Source organism: Notolepis coatsorum (genome assembly GCF_963971535.1).
Source record: "Notolepis coatsorum genome assembly, chromosome: 13".
In the NCBI taxonomy this organism is placed as follows: Eukaryota; Metazoa; Chordata; class Actinopteri; order Aulopiformes; family Paralepididae; genus Notolepis; species Notolepis coatsorum.
Window position 1 is genome coordinate 34,215,398 of NC_140177.1, and position 22,649 is coordinate 34,238,046.

Sequence of the window (22,649 nt, forward strand, 5' to 3'; positions counted from 1 at the left end):
ATGGGGAACTGGTGGCGGGCCGTTTCAGAATAAATAAAATAACTCGCTAAACTCTTCTTTCACGCCATTGTATCCTCTTTCCCCGTCTCCTCCAAACAACATGTGCACTGTCTTGGCACCGCCTCTCTGTGTGTGTATGTGTGTGTGTGTGTGTGTGTGTGTGTGTGTGTGTGTGTGTGTGTGTGACGTAGAGTGGGCAGGCCGCAGGTGTGTGAGAGAGGAAAGCAGGAGTCTGCACGCTGCAGCGCTTCTCGAGGAAAGCACTGCGAGTGTCCTCTCGGCTGCGGCGCCATATAAACTGACGTGACAACATATACTCAATGTTCGCGATATAGTACAGTACTACATCTCATGTAGAACAATCCGCGATACATCGAGTATACTCGATATATCGCCCACCCCTAGTTGATCAAGAATGTTTTCATTGCAATTTGAGCGTATGTGTGTAACGATAGTTCACAATGTATGCCGTTGATAGCGATCAAAGCATCAAAAAACTACACCCCCCCCCCCTTTCATGCATTCATGATGAAACATAATACCCATCATATGCATTTGATTTTTTAATTGTAGCGTGTGTAGGGACAAAACACAGTTGTATGTTAGCCTTCTTGAATGTTGAATAAACGTCATCGTCTTTCGACATCCCGCCTCAGACTCCCATTTTCTCCTCTGCTAGCTACGGTAACATTTCATTGATGTCTGTCTGATAATGATTTCACTGGCTGTATTGGAGCTGGCGGGCTACCAACATGCGTTGTACTTGTAGCGTCACAAACCGTGCTAACGTTATGGCAAGATGTATGTAGGCCTAGAGCTGCCGCGGTATTGATTATTTCCTTATCGCACAAATTTGCAAAATATTTCCTACCGCCGCGGTTTTTACCGCACGCACACAAAAAATAAAATAAAAAGTTTGAATGCATTTTTTTTTTTAGTAGTAGTCTACTCTTTATAGCATATAGCCTGCCTCTAGTCTAAATGTCTATCTTTAGAGGATGACTTTGCAGCATGAATATTGTTTGGGATTCGGCAAGCACGCATTAGTTATTGAAAGTGAAACACGGATGCGCAGTTCACTCGGTGTCGCGGGCACCCCCCCGACCCTTTCTTATTATTATTACTATAAAGTTACTACTTTATAATAAAGGCATTCGTTTTGTGGCATTGACATTATATAGTTATGCATTCAATAACATCAGCGTATTTACCGGACCATAGCAAGCAATACTCTATTCATATCTCAGTTCCTTTATTTGCTCAGAGCGTGCTGAGTTGTCCCATTCTGCGGTCTGTTAATAAAGTTTTCAATCAGACAAGTGTATAGAACGAAGGGCCTTTATTATAACATTCGTTGCAGACAGTAAAATCATTATGTCTCGTTTAGTACTCCTGAAGAGCGATGATAGTCCACTCCGGCGGAGAGTTAAAGCTAACGTTATTAGCCGTGTTGTGATGTGCTGACATTCAGGAAGTAAAAACGTGTGACGCGTCTCTCTTCTGACCAATCAGTGGTCTGCAATGTTTCACGTGACTTTTCTGGTACCCAATAGGGTCGCTTGGAACCTCGATAGACGAGTAGGGTATATCTGCAGAGCCGCAAGCCCAACGAGAGGAGGGTAAATTATTATTATTATAAAAAACAGCGGTGACGCGGTATTCAGCCTACTCTGCGGTGGCCGTGATGTAACAGCGATACCGCGGTAATGCGGTAATCGCGGCAGCTCTATGTAGGCCTATGTAATGTTAATGCCTATGTTTTTAAAGTCGTAATGAAGATTGATTTATATTGTGCTTGCCATTTCCACAAACTGACTAGTTATGCTGCTGCTGCCAGCAGCCGGCGCCTCACCTCTCCCACCTCCGTGCCAAATGAAGATTTTTTTGTGCATCCCCTGAACCGAACAATACACACCAGGGCTCTACGCTAACCTTTTTCACTAGGGGCACAGGTGCTCCTAAATGAACAAATTTAGGAGCACACAAAGAAATTTAGGAGCACCCAAAAATATTTAGGAGCACAGTGAAAATATTTCAAGTAACAATTTTCTTTTTTTTTCAAAAATAAATGTATATTTGTACTGTGCGTGCATGTGCAAATGGGAACGGGACACATCTGTGCAATAGCACATACCACCAAAGTCACTGGCCCACTGTGTGCGTGTGTGTGTATCATCTGCGTGTGCAAACGGGAATGGGACACAGACATTTGAACTATTAATTAAGTGATTAATGCCTACTGTGGCAAAGTTGTAGCCAACAACTAGGCCTAATAAGAAAGGCAGTGACATTGAACAAAAAGGAGACACTGGCTTTACAACCAGGGCCATCAGTAGAGGGGGGAGCTAGTGTTGCTCTTCTCGAAAAATAATCCTTTCAGGGTTGCCTATTGAAATACTGTACACCTCCAGTACAGAAACATTGTTTATGAGTTTGCGTGTCAGGTAGACCATTGATTGACAGTCGATTCTGCCAATTACGACGTCACACAGCTTGCACTCTGGCCGTCCGGCGCTGCAGCTAGACCCTATTGCCACACCGCTTGCACTCTGGCCGTCCGGCGCTGCAGCTGGACCCTATTGCCCACCTCTGCAGTTGATAACGCTAGCCAAGTTAGCTGTACACACATACACAGTGGGCCAGTTGTAGGGGTGTAACAATGCATCGCAATGCATCGATCCTACTTTGCAATATTTACAAAACATGACATTGTCTTCGAACTCTAGCCATGGGAAAATGTTTAGCCAATTCACGTTAAATTTGTATGTCTTCCCTCCGGCTCCAGTGGGTGTAGCTTCGCTAGCTACAGTGGCTACATTGGGTGCTACAGTGGGTGTAGCCTCGCTAGCTTGGCCAACTTCGCTAGCATGCTGGCTAGTGTCAGTATCTTGGTTAACGTTAACTATCACCTCTGTAACATGAGCTGCCTCGCCTGACTTCTCATTCTCCGGTATCTTTCGCGCAAAATAAAAATGAACGGGCTTCGACATGGCTGTATTGTCCGACTCAGACAGTGACGCTGATCAGTTTCCAGTCGCGTGACCACAGGAAACTCTACTGTGATTGGAACGTTTATGCGGCTGTGAACTGTGGGACTTGTAGTTTTGTAACAATTCTCGCAGCGGAGAAAAAAAAGAACGAATGAGGCTGTAATCTGCACTGAGTCGCACGCCGTGCGAGTAATTGATTTGTCAGGTTCGTACACACATATTTTTAGGGGCATATGCGAGCAATATGGTCGCACTGTAGAGCCCTGCACACACGCCCCGAACCGCGCAGTGTATAGTTCGAATGCGTACCGTTCCACCCCTATTTTTTACATATCTGTAGATCCTATTATCTGTACATATCCCTACCTACTCTTACTAGTTACGCTGCTGGCCAGTTTGACTTACTACCAGTGTCTTTATACCTGTACCACTCTACATATTAATTAATCTTATTAGCACAATTACTCAGTAGTACCAATGTATATATTGTATACCCAGTTTAATCACCTGTACATTGTATATTACTATTGCACTTTACTGTTATATTTGCAAACTTATTTTTGTTGTACTGTACTTGTGCTGCATGATGAAAATACATTTGAATATAATCTAATATAATCATAGTAGCTGCTGTTTTCATAGTAGCCGATTTATATTAAAAAAAAAACAGAGTTCGGTCATAACGTTTTATTTGAGAAAATTATGATTTATGGAATGATGATACTTGGATCCTTAAATTTAAGAATTCATACATATTATGAAATCTAAAAACTAGAGGGTTAAAACTCAAACCTGTAATGTTATCCGGGAAGGAAGTTAATCCTCTTGAGGTTTGGGCTATTTTGTGATTGTGACCCCACCCCCCACTGATTCTGGGCCCTTTAGGGGGATTTAAATAGTTTACATAATATGAAAGTACAGGTTCATACCTTCAATACTTTTCAATCTATGCCTTATGAATCATGCTGATAACACTATTTATTCCTGAGATACAAGCCCACAAAGAAACTGGAACCATTTACGCTCTCACCGCACCGGTTGAGAGAGTCAACAGCTTTAAGTACCTCGGAGCCTACATATCCGAGGACTTGACATGGACCACACACATTGACAGTGTTGTGAAGAAGGCACGACAACGCCTCTACTTCCTCAGGCGCCTAAGGAAGTTCCAAGTCAGTCAGAAGATCCTTAAGAACTTCTACTCATGTACAATAGAGAGCATCCTGACTGGCAACATCACCTCCTGGTTTGGGAATAGCACTGCACAAGACCGAAGCAGACTACAAAGAGTGACACGTTCAGCCGAACGCACAATTGGAGGGGGGCTCCCCACCCTCCAGAACATTTACAACAAGCGTTGCAGGGGCAAGGCTAAGAGAATCATTAAAGACTCCAGTCACCCGAACAACTGCCTCTTTGAACTGCTGCGGTCAGGCAAGCGATACCGGAGTCTCAAGGCGAGCACAGAAAGACTCAGAAGAAGCTTCTATCCCCAGGCCATCAGGCTGCTAAACGAACAATGAACACTACACAACAACAACCATCAAACGCACATAGCACACGCATCCACACGCACACACTCACTTTAAACAAACACACTGTAGCACCCACTCCACACACTTTATAGCACACACCCACTTTAAACAAACACACTGTAGCACCCACTCCCCACACTTTATATTTATTGATGAAGGATTGCACTACAACTCGTACACCTTACTGTAAATTGTACCTAAATTGTACCTCATCCCATTTCTGCTTTGCACTATATAGTACTGTACATTAGTACACTGCATAGTATTGTATATTATATGGTAACTCAGTTACGTCTATTCTGCATCGAACATTGTACATATGTCTATACTGAACACTGTGACCTCATTTTCTACTTCTAAATTACATGCTATACTATGTTATTTGATACTATCTTGTCTAGCACAGTCTCTGGAGCGTAACAGTAAGAAGCATTTTGTATGAAAGTATTCTGTACTTCTGTATGACAACTATTAAAGAAACTTGAAAACTTTCTCTTGCTATGCAAAATGACTACTTTACCCAGAAAGCAATGTACCCCCCCCCCCCCCCCCCCCCCCCCCTCTGACTTGACACCTTCTAGGCCCCGTCTTTGTTAGTCTAATGACTTGTGACCCCCACTTCTATCCCCAGGCCATCAGGATGCTCAATGACTCTATGCAACACTGAGGCCCTGTCCACACGAGCGTTTGGATTTAATATGACCGAAGTTTGAAAAAATAAAACTCCGTCCACACGGTGAACACAGGTGAACAACCGTGTATAACTGCGTTATAAACGTTATTTAACACATTGCAGAATGGGTACAATACAATACGGCTCAATACAAACAATTGTTAAGGGGATGCAGTCTGGACTGGGTTCCTTATAACAATAACTTGACAACACATGAGTTTAGTTTAGCTGCAGCTACATGTTTACTCTCAGCGTCAGGTCAGGAATGCGACAAGACATCAGTCGATCACAACACTCAACACAGACGATACGTTTCGAACAAAAGTTTGTTACAATCATTTTCATATAACGCTACTTGGGACAGCTCTGCTGTAAACACTGGTGTAGCTGGCTCTGCTATAATCTCTCTACCCCGCGGTCTGCCGTGAACATGGGAAATAATTGCGACAGCTCTGCTGTAAACACTGGGAATAACCTCGGTTGCTATGCCCACACGCAACTGCAAAACCGCACAACTTCACCCTGGCCACCGGTTTCAAAGACCGCGGTTGCAGTGTAGCAAATCCCCGGTTGTGTGTGGCCGAACAGTGCAACTGCGCACATACAATCATGGTTATATTAAAACCAGCGTTCGTGTGGACGGGGCCTAACCCAACTAGGGCTGAAACTAACGATTATTTTGGTAGTCGACTAATCTAACGATTATTTCTGTCACACCCTCCATCTCTGCTTCCTGTGGGCGCGGATTGTCCATTGCGCGTTTGGCGAGACCCCCTTGATGAGCGCCTGTAGCCCCCTCCTTTTCCCTGCCATGGCCTGCGCACCGTCAGAGCAAAAGCCCACACAGTTCTCCCATTTCAGTCCATGTTCTGTCAGGTAACTGTCAATAATTTTGAAAAGCTCATCAGCTGTCGCTCTGTTTTTGACATATTTGCAAAACAGCAGATCTTCACTCAGTGACTGGGAATTTACAAAGCAAACATAGGAAATAAGCAAACAGTCTTTCTTTATTGCTGTCAGTCTTTGACAAGGCAACACGCATGTCATCCTCAAGGCTCAACTTGGCCCTATATTTTGTTTTCAGAGCTGTCATGGATGAAAAGCCAGCTTCACACAGATATGTGGTGCTGAATGGTATCAACACCTTAACTGCTGCATCATGAGATACTTGGTACTCAGCACCACACTCTGAAACTAGCTCTCCAGGTGGTATCAGATGAGATTTCAATGAGTTCTTCCAAGAGTTTGGATGGAGATGTGTCAGGAAGCTTTGTCTCAATGTTGTCTGTAAAGTTTTTTTTTATCCAGAGTAACTTGGTGATCCTTGTTTTATTAAATAATGATTTTCAGATTTTGAGAAATGGTCAAACTTATCCAAATATGGCAACAGATAGCACTTTAGTGATAATTTTCTGTAATCAAAAAAAAAAAAAAAAAAAAAAATTATAAATCTCAAAAAAAAAAAAAAAATATAAATCTCAAGGCCCCCCCTGTCATGCCTCTGCGCCCCACACTTTGAGAAACACTGCCCTAGCGGGAACGCTGAAAAGGTGTTTTCCTCGCCAAAACTCGCCGACAACGTGTCGTGTAATCTGCGCGGAGTCGTTGTTACTCAACGCCCATGCGCAGTAGATACCGACACCTGCACGCCCTCACCAAGGTCCGGTGACAACAGAGCTATAGCTGCAGCTACCATGTGTTGTCAAGTTATTGTTATAAGGACCCCAGTCCAAGCTACAACAGTCTGCATTCCCTTAACAATTGTTTGTATTGAGCCGTATTGTACCCATTCTGCGATATGTTAAATAAAGTTTACATCCATTCATTCTGCTAGCATTAACGATTGCATGAGCAGCTGGCTAACGTTAGCTACCTACCGTAGCTACCAGACCCTGTTAGCTCAGAGCTCATCTTTCAACATAAGCATTAAACAAAATGGCCCAGTCATCTATTCACATTTGTTTAATACACACAGCGTTGTCTCTAATGTTATCTAGCTACTGATAGCTCCCGATATCATCAGTTTGGTGCTGGCTGGCTAACGTTAGCTTCTAGCCACAATGCTATACTGTTATAATTAGGGATGCACGATAATTATCGGGCCGATAATTATCGGGCCGATATCAGCAATTATGACGTCATCCCGATAAACTCGATAACGTTATTGATAGCTCCGATAACATATAATACATTTTTTGGTTAAAAGAAATCCGGTGGGTGGATTTGGATGAAGGGCGCTTGTTTTTATTATAGCCTCCTCCCGTTTTGCCAGTACTGTGGTACGACTGACAGCGTGTGGTTTAGGAACAGGGAGTTTTTCACAAATCCAGCGCTCCCTTTCTTGGCTGTGACGTAGTCACGTTACATTCGGAGGCAGACAGTCGATCGGCCAATTACGTCCCACCGCTTGCACCCACCTCTTCTTCTTACCACTCAGAAGCTCTCGTTCGTTTATTTACCTCCGGATTGTCGGCCATTATTCTACTCGGAGCTCAGGCTAATAACGTTAGCTCCCCGCCAGCCACATTGACAAGTACCAGCGCTTATACATTACTGGCAAATGTCTTGTTGCACTTGTGGCAACGAGCGTTGTCAGCATCGACTTTAGTAAAATAGACCCAGACTTTTGAACGTTTCGTTCTGTCCGCCATGATGAGAGCAGAGCTGTCTGTACTCGACAGCACCCGTGTGTGTGAGTGAGTGTGTGTGTGTGTGAGCACAGCCCGCTCCTCGCGCAGGCAGAGACACCGAGGCAGGAGAGATATAGAAAACGGCCAACAAGATTAGTTTGCGACGTTTAAATTCCTCAAAAAAAATCCATAATTTCTCGAGTACCGATAGCAGTACCGATGACGTCGGAGCTTATAAATACTATAATTTATCAAAAAAAAAAAATATATACATAAAAAAAAAAAAAAAAAATGTAATACAATAAATATCGGTTATCGATATCGGTTATCGGCTTGAGGAGCATAAAGTTATCGGTATCGGTGTCAAAAAATCAATATCGTGCATCCCTACTAAGAATGAATGCCTAGGACACCAATAGACCCTAGCAGCACCATTGCACACTCGTTTTAGAGAGATGATCATAATGAGGCTTTTGTGCACGAGTCTCCTGAACAATCTAAAACCAAGCACGAGTTGATCAGAGCTTCCTACGCTGAGGTATGGTCACTTTTCCGCCTGAAGCGCACCGTCTTTATGCTACGGAGATATACACGTTTTCGTTTTCGGCATTTCTGAAAAATCCTCTCCACCGAGATGAGGCAGTTTTGACACCTTTTCGTCAAAGGTGTCCTCCCGCTCACGGGAGCTCCGACCTCATTAACCTGACCCACCAGATGGCCTGTGTGGTGAGGCCATCTGGCAAGTCATCCTTTGAAATGATTTGGAATAGGGCCCACTCTTTTATAATAAATAAATAAATAAATAAAAAAACGTATAAGGTGATTGGATCAACCATCTGTCCATCGCTGGCTAACTTCAACCAATCAGTGTCGTTCTTTGCTCTTCTTTCAATGGAGAAACACCCTCGAGTTCTGATATAACTGACACTATAGCAGCATCCATGCTAATCTCTCCCAAGAACCGCCGTCGTTTTCAAACGAACTCTGCACAACGCTCCTCTGATTACGGTCACTTCTTACAGTCGTTGCACATAAACTACGCCCCTACACCACGCCCCTAAACCACACATAAGCCACTCCCCTAAGCTGCCAGTGTTCATCCGCACCGCAGAGGCTCATGGACATGCGTGTAACTTCAAGGCCGACGAGATAGATGTGATCTCGTGAAGCCATCTGCCGTGCAAGGTTAGTAAAAATCTGGAGCTGCTCCACTGACTATGAATTGAGAACGGTTATCATGGTGACAGGTTTATATGGGTATACAAAATAATAATAAAACTTATTTGGGTATAAAAATAAATATAAAAGATATATAAAAGAGCTGGGTATTAATTTTTTTTTATAAAGCTTATTAAGAGTATAACAAAATAAGTTAATTTGGGTATAAAAAGAAAAAGCATATTAAGAGTATAAAAATAAATAAAGCCGATTTGCGTATTAACCCATTCTCTGCCGGAGCTTATATCCATCGTTGTACCCTCTCTGCCAGCGCTATTTGTCTATGGAGATGTTCACCTTCTTTGCAGGGCTATAACTTTTTTAATTGTATTGCTAAATTGACATTACTATGGCCCATTCAACATCAATTATCTATCGTTCAGGATGTAGGAACGTTTTACTTTTTCATTCACACATTCATACAAAAATACCGTCTAGTATAAATATGTTTTTATCGTTTTCTGCAGTATTTCCTAGAACGTGAGATATAGACATAAATGCATATATTAGATTATCAAATGCCGTTTGACACAGATGAACGTTATATTAAAAATAAAAGTTGTTTATAGAGTTATGGCAACGGATCGATATCCACGGTGTCTGGATTGAGTCCAGGGAGCGATAACGAGTGGCCGGACGGAATAGGGGACGGACCAAGCACGTCCGGCCACTTCCAGTTTGGCAACTCGTCGATCGGCCACGAGGTGGCGGTATTGAAGCGTTGCAGAGTTGAGCGGAGTCCTACAGCACCAGCCAAGACTCCGTGGGTGAAATGTGAATACCATGACGAAAATATGAAATATTGATCTCAAAGACGCCTTACGGCGTCATTGGCAGATTATAGGCGGAGAATGGGTTAAAAAAAAGAATAAGGGGGGGGCAGGTGGCGCACGGAGATTACGTTCGTCACCAACACCGGGAGACACTAGGATTCGCCTGTTCGAATCCAGCTCCCGGCGTTGCTATCAGCTTGGCTGGCCTCTCGCACTGATACAATTGGCTGTATCAGGGGGTGGGAAGCTGAAGGGTGGGTCCTGGGCGTTGTGGCCAGCGACCCCTACAGTTCGGTCAGGGCGCCTGCTCAGCGAGGGTTGGATCTGAGGAGAGATAGTGTGGCCTCCCACACGCTACACTCTCCCCGGTGAGAACCTGCGCGGCCAGGTTGGCCTGCCCCAGGCTGCACATGCGTCGGAGGAAAGCATGTGATAGTCTCCGGTCTCCCGGACCAACAGTAGGGGAAAGTACGCAACAACCAGGAAGGGTGGGATGGGAGAAAAATCGGGGAAAAGGAGGGGAAGAAAGATAATATAAAAAAAAAAAAAAAAAAAAAAAGCTTATTTGGGCATTAAAACAAAAATAAACAAATTCACTGTCTATGGAGCAGCTCCAGACTTGATACTTGATGGCATCACATGTTTGAGTCTTTCATCTCTGGTTACTGTGTGACATACTGGATGTCTTTTTTCAACTCTAACTGACCCATCTAATATCCTTCATACAAAACGCTGAAATACTAGAATAGTAGTGTACTGTTCATACGGTCTTTTAATACAATGCCAAGTAATCTACCTTACTTATACTACTACGCTAATATGCCTTTACCACTATGCACTCAAGACCATAGCACTCAAGTTCAACACTGTTTGATGAACAATATCACTGCCACTTAGCTGCCAGAGTTGTACCCTTCCCTTCCTGTTGACTTGTTGTACCCTTCCCTAACTGCTGACTTGTTGTACCCTTCCCTTCCTGCTGACTTGTTGTACCCTTCCCTTCCTGCTGACTTGTTGTACCCTTCCCTTCCTGCTGACTTGTTGTACCCTTCCCTTCCTGCTGACTTGTTGTACCCTTCCCTTCCTGTTGACTTGTTGTACCCTTCCCTTCCTGCTGACTTGTTGTACCCTTCCCTTCCTGCTGACTTGTTGTACCCTTCCCTTCCTGCTGACTTGTTGTACCCTTCCCTTCCTGCTGACTTGTTGTACCCTTCCCTTCCTGCTGACTTGTTGTACCCTTCCCTTCCTGCTGACTTGTTGTACCCTTCCCTTCCTGCTGACTTGTTGTACCCTTCCCTTCCTGCTGACTTGTTGTACCCTTCCCTTCCTGCTGACTTGTTGTACCCTTCCTGCTGACTTGTTGTACCCTTCCTGTAAGCGTCAACTAAATGACTAAACGTTGTGAAAGCCTCTGCTCTTACCTGGCTGGGCTTGATGAGAGGGCCTGTTGGGGCCCATTGGGGCCCCGCGTTGCGTCCCGATGGCGGGGTACATGTTGTGGGGGTGCTGGTGTTGAGGATGGGGGTGCGGGGACCTCTGGTGAGGCGAGAGCGGCTGCTGAAGTGCGGTGTAGCCCGACACCTCCGGGGGGCCGGTCAGCCCAGCGCTGGGGGGTCTGCCCTGCTGGGGCGGCGGGGGGGTGGGCGTCCCCAGGCCCCTCATGGGAGACATGGAGGCGGCGGAGGGGTAGGTTCCCTGAGCTGGGGGTGCGAGGTGAGGCTGGGGCGAAGCTTGGGGCTGGGGCAGGTTCTGGGGGTGCATAGGCTGACCCTGCTGCTGGATCTGGTGTGGGGGCCCAGGGGGGTACCTCTGTCCCTGTGGCCCAGCGGAGGGACCCGTTCCCTGGGTATACCTCTGCGCCAGCTGCCCCCCCGGCCCCATGGGCTGGCTGGCGTTGGCGCTGACGTTGGCGCCCTGGGCCATTCCCGGGCCCAACCCCTGGCTCATGGGCCCATACTGGGCCTGGTAGCCAGGGTACTGGCCCGCTCCGAAGCCGCCCATCCCCTGGTGGTGCTGGTGGGGGTGCTGGGGCTGGCGGGAGGGGGAGTGTGGATACCGCGGCGTGTGGCCCATGTTGGGGTAGGCCTGTGGCTGGGGCTGGGCGTGTCTGATCTGAGGGGCCCCCATGCCCACGTGCCCCAAGTAGTGTGAGGGGTCCTGGGCGGCGGGGGGCACCATGCTCTGTGCGGGGTAGTGTTGGTTCATGCGGCCTGTGTTGGAGGGTGCCGGGCCTTGCATCCCACCATAGTCGCCCCGAGACATTTGATAGGGTCCCATCTGGTTGGGCCCGCCCCCCGGCTGTGTCTGCGGCTGCTGATAGGCCGCCCTGTTCTGTTGCTGTTGCTGGCCCCAAACCCCGCCCCCAGCCCCGCCCCCCGCATCACCCGTGTAACTGTGGTGAGGGTTGCTGGGGTTGGCGGGGTTGCTGTGGTAACGCGCACCCATGCCGTTCATGGCAGTGACGTTGGGGGGCCCCTGGCTGGGGCCGTTCTGAGTCATCATCCTGCCCCCGGGGCCCCCCGTCTGGTCGTAGCCAGTGTACGGGCTGTGGTCATACATCTGGCCCAGTTTGGGCTGCCCTGGGCTGGGTCCCGCTCCGTGGAGGAGCCCCGGGTGATAACCCCCAGCTCCCTGGTGCTCGTGGCCCATGGAGGGGTTGGTCTGCTGGGCCAGAGAGCTGGCCTGGCCCTGGGGGGGCGGAGGGGGGAAGCCGCAGTCTCCCAGCCCATCCAAGCCGTCCGCGAAAAGGCCTGCGTCGTCCCCAAACAAACTCAACATCCCTGGGTCGGCCATGGCTGGCTGGCTGGCCCACAGACGCAGGGTTGGATGGAGGCAGGGGTGGAGCTCTGCTGCGCTGAAGAGCTAATCCGTTAGCTGCTAATATGAAGACTGCTATTCCATGGTCCTTCAAGCTCCTACACAGAGAGACATACACCGACAGAGGCAGGGAGGGGGAGAGAGAGAGAACACAGCATAAGTACCAACAATTCATTTAATTTCAAGCCTTCATTTCAACTCATAAGACACTGAAGTTACCCTCATTTACAGCGACGACGAGCTTACAAAACAAGACACCGTCTATCAGCAATTTCATACATATACTGTAAACACAATAAATAAGAATAAACCATAAAAGAAAATCAGCTAAGATGGTTACAAGTCGACACAGTGGTCGGAGATCATACTAAAGAAGAACCTTCTTAATGAATGCAGGATCCAAATTGACTATCTAATATCCTTCATACACAGCGCTAAAGATGTTCTGTGGAACCCGACAGCAGAGAAACTCACAAATCTCTCCACCATCATGTGAATCATTTTCCTTTTCAACCACAATGTTAAAAGGTGCTGTAAGTGGTATTTATTTGATAAAATAAGTAGTCTACATAAGTGGACAGCTATCACTGGCATTACAGGATAGAGAACTCCACTCTGAATAAAAACTAGTTTTAAGCAAATATGTGCTTTAAACGGGTAAATTAAACCGCCAGTGCAGTAAGAAAATAAGTCTTGGCAAGATTTCTTGAAATAATCCAAAATATCTAGGGTTCTCCATTACTGGATAAAGTGGGAAGGGAGGGCAGGAAATGTATTGTGTTGTTTACTGCAGAGCGGAGGGACTGAGAGACCCATGTTACTGACCAGACACTCTATATCAGTGATGACCGTCAGAATGTAGAGCTACTTAACACTTATTCTAACAGAAAAACACCACTTAGTTTAACAAACACTTCGCGAGACGTTTGCGGCAGATTTCACTCCCTCTCGACCAGAGATGGATTTGCATTCGAAGCAGTTGTGGAGTTAACAGCTCAGCCCTGCTGCAATAAGCATTGTCTGTATAGCTGCTTAAGGACCGGGGGGTGCTTGGCTGATGGCCTCGAGCCATTCCCAGTCGGTAGCTGGGAATGGAACGTGGCAGAGGAAGATAGTATCAAATCAAGATCCCTGGATGTCTGCATTCTTTATGGCTTGCTGCTACTGGAGTGAAATGCATAGCTTATGACTTGAGGGAAAACATTACGGCATGTGACTTTCACGTCACTCTAGATTGACATTTGTCAAAAGATTTTCTCCATTGTTAATTTGCGCATGCAGGTCAGCTCAGGAGTGTGACCAGTTCACACTGGAATCTGATATTGGCCACATTTATATATATTAAAAAAGAAAATAGTTGAACAACCAAACAAAAAGAATCCGAGCAAAAATCTGAATTGAGCACTAAGGCTTGCAGTGTGAACGTAGCCTTAAAAACACTGATGGTAAGTTATACAGACTATACTACAGAATATAACTAAGTAGGTTTCATGGCTAGGGTTGGGTACCGTTCACATTTGACCTGATACCCGGTGGTACCTTTTTTCGGTACTTAAGTCTCAAATTTTTTATCTACCTACCTAAGTTGTAAAAAAAAATGTCAAAACTTCAAATAATTTATTATCATTATTATTTATTTAGAACAATTTGTTAATATATATAATATTGCAGCAAGCTTTGTAAAGTGTAACCACACTTGGGACAGTTTTCGGCTGTCAAATCCTAGGTAAGAGTGTATTGTGCGTGTGAACGTTGACGTGAACGTGCGCACACACTTCATAGGTTTCGTTTCGCGGTAAGAACAGAAAGAAACATTTAATGCAAAGTATTCTGTATTTCTGTATGACAAATAATAAAGAAACTTGAACTTGAAACTAAACAAAACGTTGACTTAAATTTAAAAAAGATTTTATTTTATTATTACAGTACCGAAATTGGCACCGGTGGATCTCACATGAATCGGTACTTGGTAGTACTGACGTGATTCGGTCGATACCCTTAAAAGTACCAGATTCGGTACCCATCCCTATTCATGGCCCAAAGCAGAATGGATAAAGTGTGGAACTGGTATCAACAGAGGAATGTCGCAGCACCACATAGTGAGTGTCTTGCGTTTGGTTCACGTCAGGCCAGCAAACCCCCATCTCTCCACCTAATGTTATGCAGCTTCCAGCTTTTATAAAGTGGTAAAAAGTGGTGCATGTTTAAAAAGTGAGACCGACCCACACACTACTCAATACACACAAACACAATAACCCACAGACACACTGCCCCCCAAACCTCCTTCCATGTCCAAACAAAAGAACTTTCTTTTCCAGCACTCAGTCACTGAGACTCAGAGTGCGTGAGTGAGAGAGAGAGAGAGAGAGAGAGAGAGAGAGAGAGAGAGAGAGAGAGAGAGAGAGAGAGAGAGAGAGAGAGAGAATGTGTGTGTGTGTCTGTGTGTGAGTGCAAGAGTATGTGTGTGAGAGAGGGAGAGAGAGAGAGAGTGTGTGTGTGTGTGTGTGTGTGTGTGTGTGTGTGTGTGTGTGTGTGTGTGTGTTAGAACAAAAGGCTCAGCAGATGCAACTTTGTTTGAACAGCAGCAGCTGCAAACCAGCCAGCCAGTTAATCGGTCAGCCTGAAAACCAGTCAGTCAGTCAGTCAGTCAGAGGGCCAGCCTGAAAACCAGTCAGACAGCCAGTCAGCCATAAATCCAGTCAGTCCCGACAGATGTGTGAAGAGAAGAGAGTCAGCCACCTGCTAGCTCATCAGCTTGTGTGTGTGTGTGTGTGTGTGTGTGTTGGGGGTAATGGGCTCATAGACATGTGCTGCGAGCCAAATTCTGTTTGCATGCAGGTCTGAACAATGAGTGTGTGTGTGTGTGTGTGTGTGTGTGTGACTGTGTGTGTGTGTGTGTGTGTGTGTGTGCGATCAGATGAGTGGAGGATTTATGGAGGTGTGTGAGAGACAAACAACAAGCCACTCAAATTGTGTGCGAGAGAGAGAGAGTGTGTGTGTGTTTGAGTGTTTAGGTAGGTGGATACAAGCATGCATGAATGAGTGTGTAGGCTGTGAGAGCGAGAGGGAGAGAGGGACTATTCGTGGCAAAAACGTCAGCAACCCAAGAGAACCTCCTCCTCATCCTCCTCTGTTTCTCTCCATCCATCTCTCCTCGTGGCAGCAGGAGTGCTAGCTGAGTGTTTGGTGTAAACGGTCCCGGGCGTCTCGAGATGGTCCGGCTCACTCTTCTCCATTAGAACCCTCCGCTGTGGCCTTAATGGGGCTGCATGGAATGCTTCCGTTTGTAGAACTGACTCAACTGTTGTGACTCGGGCAGAGGTAACACTGACCATTTCCACGTACTGTCAAACACTGACAACCGGGATTATGAATGAGTTTAGCTCAGCTAAGTAACTCACGCTGTTTTTCTTTAGATCCCAAACCAGTCAAGTGAGTGGGAAGTGGACCAGACAGTTATGACATAATTAAGATAAGATGAATCCTTTATTGATCCCCTTGGGGAAATTCGGGCATCATAGCAGCGTGGGGGAGGGGGGGTACCGTACAGGTATGGGCAGGGTAATAGTAGAAAGACATAAATATAGGCAATAAAATAAACAGTGTAAACAAAGGTGCAGATGAGGGTCTATAATATGCCCCATTGTGTATATTATATGTTACAATTATATTAGAAAAAATATTAGAAAATATACTATAAGTAAGAGTAAAAAATAAACTGTATACACGAGGTGCAGTATATTAGGGGTGGGAATCGCCAGAGACCTCACGATACGATACTATCGCGATACTTGCGTCACGATGCGATAGTTGCATGTACCTGGCAAACTGAACTGTTTTTATTACAGTCATATTCCAACTTAACTGAATGCACATGTGTGTGGACTAGTGTTGTCACGATACTGGAATTTCGACTTCCATACGATACCTTGAAAAGTATCGATACTTCGATACCAAAAAAAATAATATATATATATATAGAGAGAGAGAGAGAGAGAGAGAGAGAGAGAGAGATTTCTCCGGAGCTATGCTCGGAGCATTTATTAACGTTACATTTTCAACAACATTGCTGCTAATTGGACACTTCATGGAGGCGGGGTAACGTTGTGTCGAGTTCATGCGTGTACTAGTGTAGGATGGGCTCCGCTTGACCTAACGTTGGAAACGGGGTAGTTGTGTCGAGTTCATGCGTGTACTGGTGTAGTGTGGGTGGGCTCGGCTTGACGTTACTCCCGTTTCCATGAAGTAATTATAAATGTGGCCAGCTAGCTAGCATAAGCTAACGGAGGAACGACAGCCAACGTTAGCTAATAATAGCTTTGTTTACAAACTGAAGACAGGGCTCCCGGCTGTGAGGGGGAGGAGGCTGCAGCAGCTTGTGTCTGTTGCCGGTCTCTGAAGAGGAGGAGGAGGAGGCGGAAGGGCAAGCGTGCTCTGGCAGTGCGTCTGTCTGTCTGTCAACAACTTGCGGGAGCAAGCCAGCTGGTATCGGTACTGCAGAAAGTATCGATACTTCGGGAAATCGAAACCATTTTAAATATTCAGTATCGATATTAGGGATGCACGATATTGATTTTTTGACACCGATAGATAACTTTATGCTCCTCAAGCCGATATTTATTGTATTATAATTTTTTTTTAATGTATATATATATATATTTTTGGATACATTTTTTTTTAATTTTTTTAGTATTTATAAGCTCCGACGTCATCGGTACTGCTATCGGTACTCGAGAAATTATGGAGTTTTTTTTGAGGAATTTAAACGTCGCAAACTAATCTTGTTGGCCGTTTTCTATATCTCTCCTGCCTCGGTGTCTCTGCCTGCGCGAGGAGCGGGCTGTGCTCACACACACACACTCTCACACGGGTGCTGCCGAGTACAGACAGCTCTGCTCTCATCATGGCGGACAGAACGAAACGTTCAAAAGTCTGGGTCTATTTTACTAAAGTCGATGCTGACAACGCTCGTTGCTACAAGTGCAACAAGACATTTGCCAGTAATGTATAAGAGCTGGTACTTGTCAATGTGGCTGGCGGGGAACTAACGTTAGCTCCGAGTAGAATAATGGCTGACAATCCAGAAGTAAATAAACTAATGAGGTTCCGATTGGTGGTAAGAAGAAGAGGTGGGTGCAAGCGGTGGGACGTAATTGGCAGATCGACTGTCTGCCTCCGAATGTAACGTGACTACGTCACAGCCAAGAAAGGGAGCGCTGGATTTGTGAAAAACTCCCTGTTCCTAAACTAGGGGTGGACGGTATGGTCTAAAATTTATATCACGGTATAATTTGAAGCATAGACGGTAACGGTATATATCACGGTATCATCGTTTTTGATAAAAAAAATTTTTATTTTATTTTATATAATTTTATTTTTATAAAATATATATATTATATAATTAGACTTGTACTTGTATTATCTGCGAGACATCGCCACCACGCAACAAGCTCCACTGTCTGTGTGTACTCTAGTAGCCTCCAGCTACGGCCAGGATTCTCCGGAGCTGCACCTGGACCTATACTCGAGTAGCCTCGAGCAGAGCTACGGCCAGGATTCTCCGGCGCTGCACCTGGACCCTATTGGCATAACGTTACTTAACTGTGCTCAGCAAGCCCTCAGCTCGAATACGCATCGAATCAGTGTTATAAGACATTGATATCAGGAGCTATCTGTAGCTAACCTAACGTTAGCTGGCTCCAGCAGCTTGTCGGGAAAGATAGTTAGCTCAAAGCTAATCCGGAAGAGCAGCTAACAGTAGCTACTGTCTAACTGTGATGCATTTTCTGTTTGCAGTCCAATGTTCACCAAAACACACACCCACACACTTATAATTTGTTCCTCAACGTTATATAGACAGGTCATGTTTTGTAAACTGACGTTATGTTTAGAATGGAATGAATACATGGGTCGGGAAAGATAGTTAGCTCAAAGCTAATCCGGAAGAGCAGCTAACAGTAGCTACTGTCTAACTGTGATGCATTTTCTGTTTGCAGTCCAATGTTCACCAAAACACACACCCACACCAGCGTTTCCGTTAGCCGGTAATTACCGGTATTTGACCGGCAAAATCTGTTGAAGTCCGACATATTTAATATCTCCGGTCTTAATGTCCGGTGAAAATAATTCCCTGAGTCTAAGCACAATTTGATTATTTGAATTGTATTAAAATAGGCTAAAATTAAATAGCCTATGCGATGAACGAAACGATCATTACATTCGTTTCCTCGTTGCTTCTAATAATGACAACGACGTTGTCGGCGAGAGCTTAGTGCTGGGTGTGCGAACTTTTGTGAAGCTGCAGAGCCAGAGAGGCAACAGCACAATGCAGTATTCCAGCAGTACTCCAATTCAGCCATTTTCAGCCAATGTTGGGTGGGGGGCGCTGCTGTGCGGTTCCCAGAAAAGAGCCAATAACAGCTAAATCAGCTTCTCTGCAGCGCCATACTCTTTGCAAATAAGTCGTTGCGAGGTGGAGAGAGTCGTCACGCAAACCACGATAATGTTGCCGTCTCTCTGCTTTCTCAGTTCTTCGCTTGATATAATTAATACAAATGTCCAATATAACGGAATTCGTTAGCTCATAAAAATGTGATTATAACAGACTGCTGTTTAGTGTCGGACCGACTGCCCACATACGCGGTCTATTTTATTTCAAGTCAGCAGCAGCACGGAGTATCGAGGGACTTATTTTATTTGGAATATATTAATTAATGACTGTATACGCAAAAGTAGCCTAGTTTTAAGTAATAATATTATAAATCTACATGCCTTGAGGATGACATTCTTTATATAGCCTGCCTATCAATTGTTTTAAAGCTCAATAAACTATGACCGGAATTAATCTCATTTGTCCGGTAGATTGAAATCTTGCAGGTCACGGAGACCGGCAACAATTTTTTCTAACGGAAACCCTGACCCACACACTTATAATTTGTTCCTCAACGTTATATAGACAGGTCATGTTTTGTAAACTGACGTTATGTTTAGAATGGAATGAATACATGGGTCGGGAAAGATAGTTAGCTCAAAGCTAATCCGGCCTGTTTAACCACTAGCTTCTGTTAGCTAATGAAGGCTAATGCTGGCTGAGCAAGGAAACTAACAGTAAACGTTTTTACATGAAATACAGCCCAAAAACCCTGCTGACAAACGTTTGCTTATTAAATACATTCTATACTATAATAATACAAACGTTTCATTGCCTCTCTGTGCCGACAAAGTTGTTTAAATAAGGGGAGAAAAGTAGCTAAAACCAATGTATTTGGATGGGACAGGAAGTACTATTGGCAACCGGAAGTCAGCCGGAAGTGCCTACTTTCAATTTGTGCAAGTGGAGAATACAGTACAGCTCAATACAACAACAGTGGACTGACTGGAGGATGAAGACCAGAAAAAGACTTTCGGCTTTTTTACATAAGGGTCCTCCATTTTCAATTCATCAAAAGATTTAGAGACATACAAATATACAGTAGTTTCATAAAAATGCTAAAATCCTATTGATTGATTGATTGATTGATTGATTGATTTAAAACTTTATTAACATATTGCAGAATGGGTACAGTACAGCTCAATACATACAATTGTTAAGGGGATGCAGACCAGAGAAAGACTTTCGTCTTGTTTACATCAGGGTCCCCCATTTTCAATTCATCATATTTCATATCTAAATCATATAATATCTCATTGCTAAATATATGCAATATATAATCTAATAATCCAATAATCTAAATCTAATATAAAAATGCTAAATGCATGGGTATTTTATTTTGTCTTTAATGTTAGCTTGCAAACTTAAATACTGTCTTGGTAAGCCTCATAATGAATTGTTTGGGGAAAAAAAGAAAAACATCGTGATGCGTATCGTGTATCGCCGAAAGGTCAGAAAATATCGTGATATCATATTTAGGCCCGATAATTATCGTGCATCCCTAATCGATATGTAACGATATTTCGATATTTTTTACAACACTAGTGTGGACTACTGTACTATTACAGGTATTGAAATGAACAATGCAGCTTCCTTATACAAAACATTTTTTTATGAATAATTAAATATCAATACTTGGCATCCCTGTATCGACACAGTATCGCCACGCAAAGTATCGCGATACTACTACGTATCGATTTTTTCCCCCACCCCTACAGTATATACAAGGTACCCCAACTGACATGATGTTCCCAATAGAGTTCTGCAGCCGCTAGTTCTCCAGCTGCTGGCAGCAGTCCATGCCCACGGTTGTGGAGCCTGATGGCCGCTGGCATGAAGGACTGGCCGAGACGGTTAGCGGATCATCTCCAGCAGCATGCAGTCTGCTGTTGGGCAGTTGAGCGGGCAGAAAACGATTATCCGCAAGCGATGTTGAGCGGGAGTTGTTGCCGGATGCACAAGCAGTCGCTCCACAGGTGGTGCTAAACGAAGAACCACGAGACGGACATGGCTAGGCGAGTAATTTTCCAGTTTCCGCACGACAGAAGCAGCGAGCAGTGGAAGAACTTTACAAATTCCATAACAGAGTACCTATGTAAGAACACTGTGACTATAAAAAAACGGAGTCGAGCAAACAGGGTTTAAGAGCATTTCACCCGCATTTGCAACAAAAATAGATGTGTGTGAACCGGAGAAGTCTGCTAAGAAGGATATATTATTCATTATTATTATTATTTTATTTCTGTGAAAAAAAAATTATCGACAGATTAGTCGACTACCAAAAGAATCGTTAGTTGCAGCCCTAAGTGACTGGCTGCCTCCACATGTATTGGAGGGAACATGTGATGGGCTTCCATCCTCCCTACGACCGGCCAGTGGGGGGCACATGCGAGCAACGATCAGGACAGGGGAGGGAGAATTGGCACGAGAGGGAAATTGGGATGGGAGAAAAATCACAGAAAAAGGGGGAGCAAAAAGTAGGCAAAAAAATTATTAGCCGTTAGCCATTTCCTGGTTGATTCTGGACATGTCACACGAATGCCAGGCTGCTCAGCCAATAGACGATTTGTTTTAGTGCTTTTGTAAGGTGCACATGAAGGGCTATATCCCACGGATATACTGTATATAGCTATCACGTCTCTCCTGTCAGTCATGCAGCACGTTCAGACACACGTGAGAAGTCGAGAGGGAGACCGACGGGCCATTTGAATTTTTATAAAAACACAATTCGAATATCAATTTTTACAATTGAATGTATGTTTTTAACAATTTGATTATTAATTTGAATATAAAAAATTTGTAAGCCCTACAGGACACTATACACTCAATAGACAGAGAGATACCTCTACTACTAGACACTCACTAGACGGAGATAGACCTCTACTAGACGCTCACTAGACAGAGATAGACCTCTACTATACACTTACTAGACAGAGATAGACCACTACTACACTCACTAGACAGAGATAGACCTCTACTATACACTCACTAGACGGAGATAGACCTCTACTAGACGCTCACTAGACAGAGATAGACCACTACTACACACTCACTAGACAGAGATAGACCACTACTACACTCACTAGACAGAGATAGACCTCTACTATACTCACTAGACAGAGATAGACCTCTACTATACACTCACTAGACAGAGATAGACCAATACTAGACACTCACTAGAGAGATAAACCTCTACTATACACTCACTAGACAGAGATAGACCACTACTACACTCACTAGACAGAGATAGACCTCTACTAGGGATGCCCCGATCACGTTTTTTGCCACCGATACCGATCACCGATCGTCGTGAGCCATATCGGCCGATACCGATCCGATACCGATAGTTTTTGATTAAAAAAAATTGTATATAATTTTTTTAAATTTTTTATAAAATATATATATTATATAATTAGACTTGTACTTGTATTATCTGCGAGACATCGCCACCACGCAACAAGCTCCACTGTCTGTGTGTACTCTAGTAGCCTCCAGCTACGGCCAGGATTCTCCGGAGCTGCAGCTGGACCCTATACTCAAGTAGCCTCGAGCTACGGCCAGGATTCTCCTGCGCTGCAGCTGG

General features: G+C 44.7%; 1 protein-coding gene across 1 annotated transcript in view; it reads right to left on the reverse strand.

Moving 5' to 3' along the window:
• chd7 (chromodomain helicase DNA binding protein 7) overlaps positions 1–22,649 on the reverse strand; it is a gene marked incomplete at its 3' end in the record, with an annotated part of 231,082 nt that overhangs the window by 156,683 nt on the left and 51,750 nt on the right. The window contains exon 2 of the mRNA XM_084327629.1: positions 11,241–12,734. Coding sequence (XP_084183755.1) covers positions 11,241–12,612 — 1,372 coding nt within the window. The 5' untranslated portion in view covers positions 12,613–12,734. The remainder of the gene's footprint in view (positions 1–11,240; positions 12,735–22,649) is intronic.